The following is a 14257-nucleotide window of genomic DNA, read 5'->3' on the forward strand; positions in this document are numbered from 1 at the left end:
AAAGGGTATGGATCAGCAGTTTTTACTCCTCTTCCTCTAGGAGTCTCGGAGTCTCCTTTCTGGACTTCTTGGCTGGAAGGGGTTCCAAGATGAGCAAGTCAGCACCAGTGACTCAGTGCACGGTGCTGGAGGAGGCAGAATAGTCAGCATCCGTGACTTCTGGGGTGTTACCAGCCAAGGCAGTGAAAACCGAACTGAATAGTTCGTCGCAGGAAAGGAAGCTGGAGTCGGTGTAGGAGTGCCAGTCCCAGTGCTGTATGGAGCCATCAGCATTAACATGGGAAGGCCAAGCAGCACTACTGGTCTCAAGGGTACATCAACTGGCGTTGGGGCTCCAGCAAAGATTACAAACATTGCGCTGAGGATAGCTGTGGAGTCTATACCTGGAGCCAGAACTTCGGAAAGGAAGGCTGCAGTGCCGGTATACCCTCCACTGACTGAGTAGGTACCAATGGAGCCCAATATGTTAGTGGGGTCAGCTCAACGGTCAGGTCAGACTATTAAGCAGAGTTGTAGCTGGCTACAGCAGGCTCAGAAGGTTCCACTGCAACGGACTCCGGCTCCAAGGATGAAGATCATGTGGGAGTCTGTCGTCATCTCGGTGGCCTATCTCCTCCGTTATAATTATGCTTCCTAAGCTTCTTTTTATTTCCAAAAGAGTGTGAAGAGGGAGGTCTTGATCTCAAACATAGATGATTTTACTTTTTATCACAGGCCCGGGCTATGAAGAGCTTGGCTTTGGGCTCTTTGATGGCCTTAGGGTGCATGCTCTGACAAGAGGCGCAAGTAGCTGGTGGAGAAGCTGTACTCTAGATGGACAGTTGACCCATCGACACATTGAGCAGAATCTCCAACCTTTGAGGAGTCAATGGTGGAACCTGAGGAATGCCCAGTTGTAAACTCAAAATTGGTGGCTTTCATACCAATGGTGCCTGCATCTTCTGTAGCGGATTTACTGTTACCACCCTCCTTTAAATTGGGCCACTGGAGTACTTTTAAAAAACCAAAGCCATTATTTGCTAATAGAAAGGTAAAAAACTAAATCACTAGACAAACATCTATATCGACCCAGAAAACTAGATGAACTGTTAATAATGGTTAATAACTGTTCTAGTGCAAGGCAGTACTTGTTTTAGGGGTATTCCTCCAACTATTCAATCCTCAGTGTTATTCTGTAACTTTTTCAACATAGGTTCTAGCTTTCGAGACATACAGATCAATATTATCTCACTTTTTTACATGTGGATCCTTTTAAGAAATGCACATACAAAACGATTTTGCTGAGGGCACAGAATTTACTTACCTAGGGTTCCTCTCTGCTACGTTTTGTCGCGTGTTTGTTTGTGCTGAGGTCTTAATCTGAGCTTCAAGTCTAGCATAAATTCCTCCAGCATGCTGGAAATCCAAAAGAAAACCAACAATTTTTCAATAACCTCCCACAATCAGGTAATGTGATTTACAAACAAATACAGGCCACCAACTACTGTCCATAAAACAGGTCATACAAATGTATTAAAAGCACATTAAACAAGCTGACATCCCTTCAGATTCTGCATTAATGGCCGATGCAAAATGACCAAATGCTTACTAGTCACATTTGCAAGTCTAACTTATCACTTAAGTGAATTACTACAGAAGTTATATCTGGAGGTTTGACATAGTAACCTCATTCATATAACATTAAGACGAGGTACCCCGGAATCACCAGCCATCATTTGTATATATATTTTCACAGACTTAATTTGATGCATATGAAAATAGGTCATAGAACCCCTGGACCCCGCGAACGCCACAACACCAGAATCCATTACGACGCCAGCACCATCCATGCACTCAACGCCGGCCGAAGTCACACCTGCTTCCAGGCCGCCCCAAAACTGACCCACGGACCCTTCTCCTACTGCACCTGCAGCTTCACCTGCGACAGAAACACCAAACCTCCAAGGATTGGACCCAACCACCTCCGCTGCATACTCAACACCCGCTCCGCACGCAAACACCCTGTCGAGCTCTGGGATCTGCTCGACACCTCCGCCCCAGACGTGGCCATCCTGACCGAGACCTGGTGGATCGACTCCTCGGCGCCCGACATCGCCATAGCCATCCAGGACAGCTACAAGATCGCCCGCAGGATCGCGCCAACGGAATCGGAGGAGGAATAGCCATCATCCACAAGTCAACTCTCAAAGTGGCCACGCACGCAGACGTCACCCTTAACAACGCTGAACACCCTCGCCAGCACCCACGCACTCGCCTCCACGGACTACATCCTCCTCGGGGACCTGAACTTCCACCTCGAGAACAACAACGACGCCATCTCCGCCACCCTGATCGACAACCTCACCACACCCACCCATGCCGCCGGCCACACGCTTGACCCTATCTGCTTCACAGGCTCTCACGTCGCCTTCGATCACACCACCGAACTCCACTGGACTGACCACCGCTGCATCCACTTCACCTTCAAGAAACCAACCACGCACCATCGCACCCACAGCTGCCCCGCCGCTGCTGGAGCAAAGTCAGCGAAGACCAGCTGCTCACCTCCCTCACCAAGAACCCACCCACCGACCCCACCAACTCTGACACTGCACTGCAGCCCGCAACCTCAGACAGTGGATCGACGACTGCACCAACACCCTCGCCCCGCTCAAGAAACTCTCCAACAACCACACCAACAGGAGAGCCACATGGTTCACCAACGAGCTCCAGGCCTCCAAACGCGCATGCCGAAAGACATGGATACACGAACGCGCATCAGACATCTACGCAGCCCACACAGACCCAACCCGCAGACACCACCACCTCATCAGACTGGCCAAGAGATCCTCCTTCAAAGACCGCTTGGACAACAACGCGCACAACAGCAAAGAGCTTTTCAGCATCATAAAGGAACTCTCCAACCCCAGCGCCAACGGCATCCCGCCGTCACAAGAACTGTGCGACTCACTAGCCATCTTCTTCCACCGCAAGATCGCGGACATCCACGACAGCTTCAACATCACGACCGCCCCGACTACGCCAGACTCCACCTCCCCTGTGAACACCACCAGCGCCAACCGCCTGACCTCCTGGTCCAGCGTTAACGACGAAGAGACACGCAAGGTCATGAACTCCATCCACTTAGGATCTCCGTCTGACCCGTGCCCACACCACGTATTCAACAAAGCAGACGCAACCATCGCACCCCAACTATCGAAGGTCATCAACATCCTCTTTGAAATAGCGACATTCCCGGAAAGCTGGAAGTACGCCAAAATCAACGCCCTCCTCAAGAAGCCCAAAGCAAACCCCAAGGAACTCAAGAACTTCCGGCCCATCTGCCTGCTCCCGTTCCCGGCAAAGGTCATCGAGAAAATCGTCAACATGCAACTGGGCCGCCACCTGGAAGACATCATCATCTTGGACCCTTCCCAGTGCGCATTCAGACGAAACCACAGCACCGAGACAGCCCTCATCGCCGCCACAGACGACATCAGGCGCCAACTAGACAACGGCGAAACATCAGCCCTCATCCTCCAGGACCGGTCAGCCATCGCACGCTAAAGACACGCCTCCTAGAAGCCGAAATCCAAGATAAGGCCCTTGACTGGACCACGTCCTTCCTCACCGGCCGGACCCAGAGCGTCCGCCTCCCACCCTTCCGATCCGAAGCCACCGACATCATCTGCGGCATGCCCCAGGGCTCATCCCTCAGCCCGACGCTGTTCAACGTCTACATGGCCCCCTAAAGCAAAAGTGGCCCGCCATCACAACCTCAACATCATCTCCTACGCTGACGACACCCAGCTCATCCTCTCCCTCGCCAAGCACCCACACACCGCCAAAACCAACCTCCACGAGGGAATGAAGTCCGTCGCCGAATGGATGAGGAGCAGCCGTCTGAAGCTGAACTCGGACAAGACGGAGGTACTCATTCTCGGATCCACCCCCTCAGCCTGGGACAACTCCTGGTGACCGACCACACTGGGAACAGCACCAACACTCACCGACCATGCACACAATCTAGGATTCATGCTGGACTCCTCCCTCTCCATGTCTAAACAGGTCAACGCCGTCTCCTCTTCCTGCTTCAACACTCTCCCCAGGCTCCGCAGGATCTACAAGTGGATCCTGACCGAAACAAGAAGAACGGTGACACAGGCCCTCGTCAGCAGAAGACTGGACTATGGCAACGCACTCTATGCAGGAATCCCAGCCAAACACCTACGACGACTACAACGCATCCAATACGCCTCCACCCGACTGATCGTCAACGTCCCCTGCCGCAGCCACATCAACCCTCACCTGAGAGACCTACACTGGCTCCCCGTCGACAAGAGGATCACCTTCAAGCTCCTCACCCATGAACACAAAGCACTCCACAACGCCGGACCAGCCTACCTGAACAGCAGACTCAGCTTCCACACCCCCACCCGCCAGTTCCGCTCCGCCAGCCTCGCCCTCACCGCTGTCCCCCGCATCCAACGAACGACCTCCGGCGGCAGATCCTTCTCCTACCTCGCTGCCAAGACCTGGAACACCCTCCCTACCCACATACGGCAGACCCAAGACCTACTCATCTTCAGAAGACTCCTCAAGACCTGGCTCTTCGAGCTGTAGCAGCAACCCCCCTCCCCTCAGTGCCTTGGGACCCTCAAAGGTAAGTAGCGCGCTTTACAAGTACTCTGATTGATTGATTGATTGAAGGGAGTATTTGCTATTTTTGGCTGAACCATACGAGAGAACTTTATTAAAGATTTAATTACTTAACTGATGTAGAAAGGTAGAGTATTCTGTGGTGATGCTGGTTAGACATCATCATGTAATACTCACAATGCCTCAAAGATTGTCCTTGGATTCACAATAATAAATCCATAGCTTAGTCCTAGCAGAGTGGCAAAGAGCAGACAGGCTTTACTACAGGAACATGTGTTTAGTATTTCAGAGTACCAACATGGATGATAAGTAATTGACAGGACTCGAAAGAAACCTGACACCAATTTATAAAAATAAGGCAGATTTTTACATGAATTTAGACAACAAAACAAATTCAATTGGATAGGTATACTCAGAGTTATGGATTTTAGAAGCTAAATTAAACCAGTACAAAACTGTACTTCAAAACCTTATCACTGCGGTTAATGGGATAAAACACTAGTGACAATCGGTCACTTGCAGGTCAAGGTCATTGAACCCAAGGAGGATAACAGTGATGCTAGTCCCAGGACCAAGCCACAACAGTTAGTTAAATTGTCCTAGGTTTTGAAGCCTAGGTGCAGAGTTGTCCTGGCTGTCCTTCGTCTTGAAGCAGAATCCGCGGGGGAGCTGGTTTTACTGCTTACACAGTGCTGGTGAAGAAACAGAGTGAAGGTTTTGCAGTGTTCTCTCAAGGTGCAGTGTCGAGTAAAGGTGGTGGTGTGCCCGAATGGCGACCGTCAAACCTTGGCAGCGGTAAGCTCAGCAGAAAGTTATTTTGACATCCGGCGGCGAAAGATGATTAACGGTAGCCGCCTGAAACTTGCTGGTAGTCAGAACTGTGCTTCACACAATGTACTGGACCGTCTACTTTTGGACGATCCCTCAGATGTCACGATTCTTTGGTTCCCGTACATTGTTTTTACCTGTTGTGTGCAGGGGGCTAGCGCCTCTAGTCCAGGGGAGTCTGGAGATCGCCTTTGACTCTCAAAGGGCCCCTCTGTCTAAAGGACCTGGTCTTTAGTCTGGGATGAGTCCCAGTCATGCAGTCCCAGGGAGGTTGCCACAGGTGCAGAGTATCATGCCTTTGGTTTGTGTAGATCCTGTTGTCGCAGACTTGGGTTTCGTCTTGTGTCCTCTGTTGCAAGTCAGATCAGAACTGAGGTTCTGGTGCCAGGGGTAGCCCTTGCATCCTAGATTTAGGGGTGTGGGTGCAAGAGTCCAATGATCTACTATCTTCAGTCAATGGCCTACTATGGGGGAGGGTGTGCCACCTTTTCTATCCAGACCCTCTATTTTGCCTCTTTTCAAAATTGCAGAAACCTTTCTTGGATGCACAGAATAGGTAGCCTACCCTAGAGGTGTGGCTAACCTTCTGGGGGTGTACACCTCCTGAATACCTAATTTTCACACCTGCCTCGGTACAAATGTGCCTGGGGGAGGCTGTTTCCTTCTTTGGTTGGCACCCTGGTTACATATCACTGGCAGGGAAGGATTTGAAGCTCATCCCCCTTGATGTGCCACTTCACTAGCCATCTTGCAAGGTAGGGAGGTGGCCATTGTTTCTGACTCCTGGGAGAGTTCACACCTCCTGGCTGGGGGCCAGATTCCATTCTTGGCCCCCAGCTGCAGGCTGGCAGGCAGATGAGAGTACAGGAAAGGCTGGGGCGACCAAGTAGGCAACCTCCAAAGTATTTTGAATCAAAAAATGGAGGGAGGTAGAAGCATAGATGTATTCTCTTTCCAAGTGGTACTTATCAATTAGAAAAGGGTGGGGCTATACCACAGAGGTCTCAATACCAGAGTCTCAGGAATATTGTCTCGGAGACCCCCAACCACACGCTCACAGTCTGCAGTGTATATAATCTCTGCTTAGTGTGATTTGGTGTATAGTGTCATCATAGGGTCTGTCACTTGAGTGTACCATTCTCTAAGTGACAGCATAACCTTCACCAGGAGGGAGACTGTCTTGATGTTGACAGTAGTAAGTGAATTAAAATAACCGCCTATCCTTCAGGTAAATCTTTATTGAGGGAAAAGAATAGGATAGAGATAAGTCTAAAAACAAATTGGTGTAAAGTGGATGAGTCACTGGTATTGAGGCTTAAATTCCAAGGTAGCCGCCTTGTGTATGCCACCTCGTCCTCTGCACAGGAATTGTGTCAGGGGTGATGAGGCACATTGATACCAAACATGACATATTTTGGCTGTACCATAATGGAGTTGGCGACCTCGAGTTTGTCTGGGTGTCAGCCCATGTTATCCTATGGACTGCTGGTCACTTACAGTAGCCTTTAATAGAAAAGTCAACTATACTGACATATAAGCTTGCACTTATACGTTCAGACCTTTAATATAATGCACCCTGCCTCCTGGGCTCAGAGGCCTTCCTTAGGGGTGACTGGCACATATTAAAAATAGTGCCCTGACTTTGCTACAGAAGGTGAGGGCAAACTCTAGTTCGGGCAGTTTGCACTGCTCCGGCAGTCTGCAATTGCAGGACTGCTGTCATCTGTTTACGTAGGTCACTCAGTGTGGCGCAAATAGCGCTTCAGGCCCTGGTGACCTCATGAACTCCCATGCACCGAGTACCACTGCTTCCAAGGGGGTTAAAGTCCTTGCCAATTGGAGTTGCCAATTCACATGCATCAGTTTTAGGAAGATAGCACTGGCAATGGGTCCTGGTTAGCAGGCTTCAGTGTAATGCCTAAAACCAGCATCTCGTAGTCCAAATGGCGCATAAAGTCGGCGGGGGGAGGGGGGGGGGGGTCTATAAAAAGGCCTGTTTTCTTACACCTGGAAATAATAATATTACTAATCCACATTATTGATTTACCAGGTTCCAAGCATGCTATAGACATGTCACATCCGCTTTCTGAAGAGTTATCCAGTGAGTGAAGAATCACAGCGCTCCTCACAACATAGAAGTGACGTGACCCACAGTGCACATGGACCACAAGAATCCCATAATTTCAGATCCCAAAAAGGTTCACAGCCCTGAAATACAGGTCAGCCCTAGAAAAATCACCCCCTGGCAATTGCAAGTGAAATTTTAGCAGGTCGAGCTATTTTAAGCACTTACTCCAACCTGCTGGTGAGTAAACGTAAGCTGGAAGAAACAGGTGTTCTTTTTGTTCAGAAAGTGAATGAGCAATTAAAACGCCTTCAAATCTTGTTTAATCTTGACACATTTGCCAACTGCTCAACGACGGAGGTCAAATGTCAGTTTGTCTTTTTACTAATTGTTGCTCATGTGTTCCTGGTAAATGGTGTTTACTTTTCTTTCTCTTTTTACAGTTAATGCTTTTTGTTAAGTGAGCTATTTGACAATAATTGTGAAACAAAATGCATTAAAATACCCCTTTTTTTCTCCAACAACAGCTTGTAAATGAATAGTACAAGTAGGTCAGAAATTATGAAATAACTTTTTTTTCTTATTCAGAAGTGTGATGCAAACAAATATTTAAAGCGGAGTAAAACAAACCAGGACACTTTACTTGGTGATGTGCAAATGACAAATATTTGCAGAAACTTTATTTCCAAGCATTGTACACGATATAGTTTTTGAACCATGTCAGTGACGAATTATTTTGCCATTTCAATGTAAAATTTGCGGATTGTGAATAACAGTGGGCTGTTCCTTTATGCTTTTGTTATGTATTTATTAAAAGTGATAGTTTTTAAACATGATGTGAGAGACATTCCTGGCCAAGCCGTGATGACAATGCATTTAATGAATTGAGAGGCAAGTCTGCAGTCAAGTGTATCTTATATGTGGCTGATTTGCATTCTATATGGAGCTAATATTTAGTCTATTAAATCAAACAAAAGCGTTTTCTGTACAGCGGAAGTGCTGAAGCACAAGTTACTTACCTTCGGTAACGATATATCTGTAAGAAACATTAGTTAGTGTTAGATTCCTTACCTTAGAATATCCCCAGGCATCGGACTGGATCCGGAAAGTGTTCATTAGCAGTACCCCTGCGCGTCGGTAGGCGTCGTCTGTGGCTCTGTGTCCGTCGTCGGTGTCGTCGCCGGGATGACGTCGGAGTACTTAGACGCCGCCCTCGCGCGCTGACGTCAGTTCTGTACATAGCTTTCCGCACCAGTAATGCAGAGCCATGATAGAAACCGACACAGGTGCCATGAAACTAGGGCCCTGAAAGGGATGTCCTGAACCCTAGACATCGGTTCGCAGAACAGGGAGGATGAATATGGCGGTAAGGAATCTAACACTAACTAATGTTTCTTACAGATATATTGTTACAGAAGGTAAGTAACTTGTGCATCTGAAAGAAACACGTTAGTGTTAGATTCCTTACCTTAGAATAGATACCCCAGCAATACCAACCCCGGTGGTGGGTCTGCAAACCAAGATCACACCAGAAAGTCCTGGAGAACAGAACGGCTGAAAAAGCCATCTCTCCGGATTTGGCTGTCCAGGCAGTAGTCCCAAGTAAACGTGTGCAGCGAGGCCCACGTAGCTGCTTGACAAATGTCTTGCAAGGGGACTCCCCGACCCAGGGCAGTAGTAGCCACCGTGGCCCGAGTAGAATGGGCACGCAGCCCAACAGAAGGCTCCTTTTTTGCCAAGGAGTAGCAAACCTTGATGCACAAGACGACCCACCGAGAGATGGTCTGCTTGTGCACCGCCCGTCCCTTCTTACCGCCCACGTAACCAACAAAGAGCTGGTCGTCCACCCGGAACTGGCGTGTGTGATCTGGATAGAAGGAGAGCACACGTTTTGGGTCCAGATGGTGGAGCTCTCTTCCTCTTTCGAGGGAGGCAGAAAGAAGGTGGGCAAGGTGATGGACTGCCCGATGAGAAGGGCTGTGACTACCTTGGGTAGGAAAGAAGGACGAGTCCTCAGAACAACCTTGTCCGGATGGACAGAGGAAAGGAGGTTTAGAAGATAGAGCCTGAAGCTCGCTCACTCGCCTGGCAGAGGTGATGGCAACCAGGAATGCAGTTTTAAGAGTCAGAAGACTAAGAGGACAGTTATGAAGTGGCTCAAAGGGAGCGCACATCAGGTACGTCAGAACAAGATTCAAGTCCCACTGAGGCATCACGAAAGGAACAGTAGGAAACATGTGAGTGATGCCTTTCAAGAATCTATTTACAACAGTGGACGTGAAAAGAGAAGGCTGATCAGGAAGCCTTAAGAAGGCTGAAATGGCAGAGAGGTAGCCGTTGATAGTGCCCAGGGCAGAGACCTGCTGGACAAGAGAAAAGAGGAAGAGGAGAACCTCTGAAAGGGGGGCAGAGAGTGGATCACAGCCTTTGCTGTGCACCATGCCACAAATTTGTTCCACCTGCAGGCATATACCGTCTAAGTGGAGGGACGCCTGGATGCCAGAATCACATCACAGACTTCAAGAGGCAAGTCAAATGGCCTCAACTGCCGCCGCTCAATCTCCACGCATGTAGGTGGAGACTGGACAGGTTTGTGTGGAGGACCATCCCCTGCTGCTGCAACAGAAGGTCCTCCTGAAGAGGCAGACGAATGGGGGATCGAGTGACATGCTGAGTAGCTCGGGATACCAGGATATTCGTGCCCATTTCGGAGCCACAAGGATGACTTGGGCCCGGTCTCGCCTGATCTTCTTCAGCACTCTGGGCGGAAGTGGTATAGGCGGAAAGGCGTACAACAGACCGCAGCTCCACTCGCGACGAAAAGCGTCGCTGAGCAAGTGCGGCCTTGGAAATTCCAACGCGCAGAACTGATGACATTGCACGTTCTCTTCGGTGGCGAATAGATCTAACCAAGGCTCTCCACACTGCTGAAAGATACCTTGTGCCATGTCCGAGTACCGACGGCATTCGTGATCGATCATGCACCGGCGGCTGAGTTCGTCCACCCTGGCGTTCAGGGAACCTGCCAGGTGTTGAACCACTAGGGTGATGCCCTGGTGTTCCAGCCACGTCCAGAGGCGCAGAGCCTCCTGCCAAAGGGTCAACGAACCCACCCGCCCTGTTTGTTGCAGTACCACATGGCGGTGGTGTTGTCCGTGAACACCTGCACTACAATTCCCCGGACAGAGGGAAGGAATGCTTTCAGTGCAAGTCGGATCGCCCGCAGCTCCAGAAGGTTGATATGGAGCCGGGACTACACCAGAGACCAGAGTCTTCTGATCTCCCTCTCTCCCATGAGCCCCCCCCCCCCATCCAAGGAGGGATGCATCTGTCCCCACAATATGCTCCGGTTGGGGTAGAGAGAGAGAGAGCTGCTGCTGACCCAATCGCGGTTTGTGAGCCATTACTGCAACTGACTCGCAGTACCCTCTGAAAACAGGACGTGGTCGGACAGGTTGCCCTGATGATGTGCCCACTGAAATTTCAGGTCCCACTGCAGAGGCCGCATCCGCCACACGGCGTGATGCACCAGAAGGATGCAGGAGGCCATCAGCCCCAGGAGCCACAGCGTCAACCTGACGAGACTCGGGATAAAGGCTGAAAGACCGGAATCAGAGCCTGAATATCCCGAACCCGCTGTTCGGGGGGGATAAAACCGAAACTGTGCCGAATCCAGAACCACTCCGATGAAAAGGAGCTTCTGAGAGGGGCACAGGTGTGACTTCGGCCTGTTGATGGAGAATCCCAGCGAGTGCAGGAGGTCGGCCGTAGTCTGGAGATGGGAGACAACTGTTTGGGGCGAGTCCGCCTTCAACAACCAATCGTCGAGATAGGGAAAGATTAAAACCCCTGATCTGCGCAGATGAGATGCGACCACCGCCATCACTTTCGTGAACACCCGAGGGGCACTGGTAAGGCTGAAGGGGAGCACAGTAAACTGAAAGTGCTTGTGGCCTACCGTGAACCGCAGGTAGTGCCGGTGGGCCGGCAGGACGGGGATGTGGAAATACGCATCCTGCAAGTCCAACGCTACCATCCAGTCTCCTGGGTCCAGGGCAGCTAGGACCTCAGCCAAAGTCAACATCTTGAACCTCTCCTTTCAGAGGAAGCCGGTGACGTTCCGTAGGTCCAAGATAGGGCGTAGGCCTCCTTTGACCTTCTTGGGTACCAGAAAGTAGTGGGAATAGCAACCACATCCTACTTCTGGCCCAGGAACGCGCTCAATGGCCCCCTCGGCCAAGAGGGCCGTAACTTCCTCCTGCAGAAGTTGCAAGTGATCCCTCGACATGCGGTGGTACTGCGGTGGCATGACTGGAGGGGTCAACTCGAAGGGGAGGGAGTAGCCCCTTCGGACGATTTGCAGCACCCACCTGTCTGACGTGATGGTACCCCAGTGGAGGAGGTGATGGCGAATCCTGCCCCCCACTGGCATCAAATGGGCCTGAAATGCCGGACTAAGAAGCCTTAGAGGCAGAGGCTGCGGGTGTGTACTGACCCTGCCGGTATCCCCCGAACCGCCACGGTGGTAACCACGTCCGCGACAGCGTTGAGACTGGATCTGCGGCCTGTGGCTTGCTGGACGTGTGGGGGCTCCCCTTCCTTGGCCACGAAAGCGGCGAAAAGCGGAAGTTTGCTGGCGCTGACCTAGGCCCAAGGACTTGGCCATAGCCCTCGAGTCCTTAAAATGCTCCAGCGCACTATCCGCTTTGTCGCCAAAGAGGCGACGGCCATCGGAGGGCATGTCCATGAGTGGCCTGGACATCCCCCCAAAAGTTGGCTGACATCAGCCAGGCGTGGCTCACCAGGCTCTTGAGAGTGGGGTGAACGGACAGGAAGCAGGGGTCGCCCCGAGCCGGGCGGTGGCGTCAGGCCACGTTTCAATCCACAGGGAGGCCTGTGGAGGGCTTGGACCAGGTGCCCATCAGAACGTCGGTGAGGGCTTCGTTAAACGGCAGTAGTGGCTCAGAGGAGCTTGCCTGCGGGTTTAGCACCTCAGTGAGGAGGTTAGTCCTCACGGTCGCAACAGGGTGCTCAAGAGCCAAGGCCTTGGCCCCCCTGTTCAACACCATGCTGTAAGCAGCCCCTCCTCCGAAGCCACAGAGGGAGGAGAGACGAATCCAGTGTCGGGTGAAGTGCCCAGACCACTGGTCTCCCCCAGCTCTTCTGCCCAGTCCTGGCTCAACTGGCACTACTGTGCCAGAGGGTCCTCAGACCCCTCCCAGTCATCATCCATCTCCTGATAAATAGGCAAAAATGATGGAGCTGGGTCATAGGTGAAGGCCTCACCCATCGACGCTGGAATCTGCGCCGAGCGGCCCCGGACCGGGGCTGAAACTGGGGTCGACGTCGTCCGAAGGCAGCGCCGGGAGCGACACCCTCGGGGTCCGCGCCAGTGGAGTCGTGAGTAAGACTGGCGACTACCCGGATCCAGGCCTGTATCCTGCGGGGCCCTGCGGCGTTGTGAACCGGAGTCGACGACGGCGTCGGGGCCGAAGCACCCAACGGCGCCGTGGCTGGAGCTGCCGGCCCGCTAGGGCTCCCAGTCAGACCCGTGGGGCCCGAAGGCACCTCAGCAGGTTCCGACAGAGGGCAGTGCGACCTCATGGCCGTGAGAAAAGCACTTATCTCCTCCTGCAGCCCAGGGACCGGCGGGTATGGAGCTGGACGCGGTGCCTGCGGCTCCAGTGGAGCCACGAGGGGCGTGTTGCCCGAACCCCGGCCGCGTCGCGCGAGAGCGTCATGGGGAGTCGGAAGAGCGATGACGCCTCTTCGACTTCTTTTTCGAATGCCTCGACTTACCAAAGGACTTGTAGCCCGACGAGTGGTGGGGACTCGTCGAGCAGCCGACTGCCGGACCTCGAGCAGCTTACGGGACCGCTCCAGTCTAGCCTTCGAGGTCAAGGCCCTGCAGTTGGGGCACGACTTGTCATCGTGGTCGGCCCCCAGGCAGTAAAGGCACCGATGGTGGGGGTCGGTCACCGATATCAGGCGGTGACAGGCCTCGCAAGGTTTAAAACCAGGCCTCCCTACTGCACGCGAATCGAAGATCGACTCAAAAGTGCTCAAAAGAGATCAAAAAAGTTAGTCAAAAAATGACTAAAGTACTGCTCTTCCCGGATCTGAGCTTGCTGGCGCGGAAAAAAGAAGAACAGACGTCAGTGCGCAAGGGAGGCGTCTAAGTTTTCCGACAACGTCATCCCGGCGATCACGACGCCAACGACGGACGCGGAGCCACAGACGACGCTTACTGACGCGCAGGGGTACTGCTGACGAAAACTTTCCGGATCCAATCTGACGCCTCGGGATATTCTAAGGTAAGGAATCAAACACTAACGTGTTTCTTTCATATTGTGCATATCTGAAGGTGCTCTCATATAGGATAAAGAAGAAAATGGCGTTTCAGTGAATTAAAATACTTGCCCTGGATCACATAATTTGAAACCAATTTATTGGTTCAGAGCATTATAATTAGGTCAGGGAGAATATTTAAGTCACTAGACCTGCAGATCATTTTTTTTCGATTTTTCAAGCCCTGTAGGTGGCCTGTTCAAAATGAGCAAAGATGATTTAAAGGTCACATAAATGAAAACACTAGCTAGCGAAAAAGATCTGCAATGGAAAAACAGTGGCAGACAAAAGGTTGAACGATAGATCTCATTTGTACAGATTTACACATGAAGTGAGAGCTGCTAGTTATAAAAAATAATCCGATTCTGGAAAGAATGT

At 51.4% G+C, this 14257-nt stretch overlaps 1 protein-coding gene across 2 annotated transcripts in view; it reads right to left on the reverse strand.

Annotated features, from left to right (window-relative positions):
• SANBR (SANT and BTB domain regulator of CSR) overlaps positions 1–14257 on the reverse strand; it is a 216202-nt gene that overhangs the window by 34881 nt on the left and 167064 nt on the right. For both annotated transcript variants that reach the window (XM_086927483.1, XM_086927482.1), the window contains exon 20: positions 1304–1395. In XM_086927483.1, the coding sequence (XP_086783609.1) occupies positions 1304–1395 (92 nt within the window). The remainder of the gene's footprint in view (positions 1–1303; positions 1396–14257) is intronic.

This window comes from Lissotriton vulgaris, chromosome 6 (assembly GCF_964263255.1).
Source record: "Lissotriton vulgaris chromosome 6, aLisVul1.2, whole genome shotgun sequence".
NCBI classification, from domain to species: Eukaryota; Metazoa; Chordata; class Amphibia; order Caudata; family Salamandridae; genus Lissotriton; species Lissotriton vulgaris.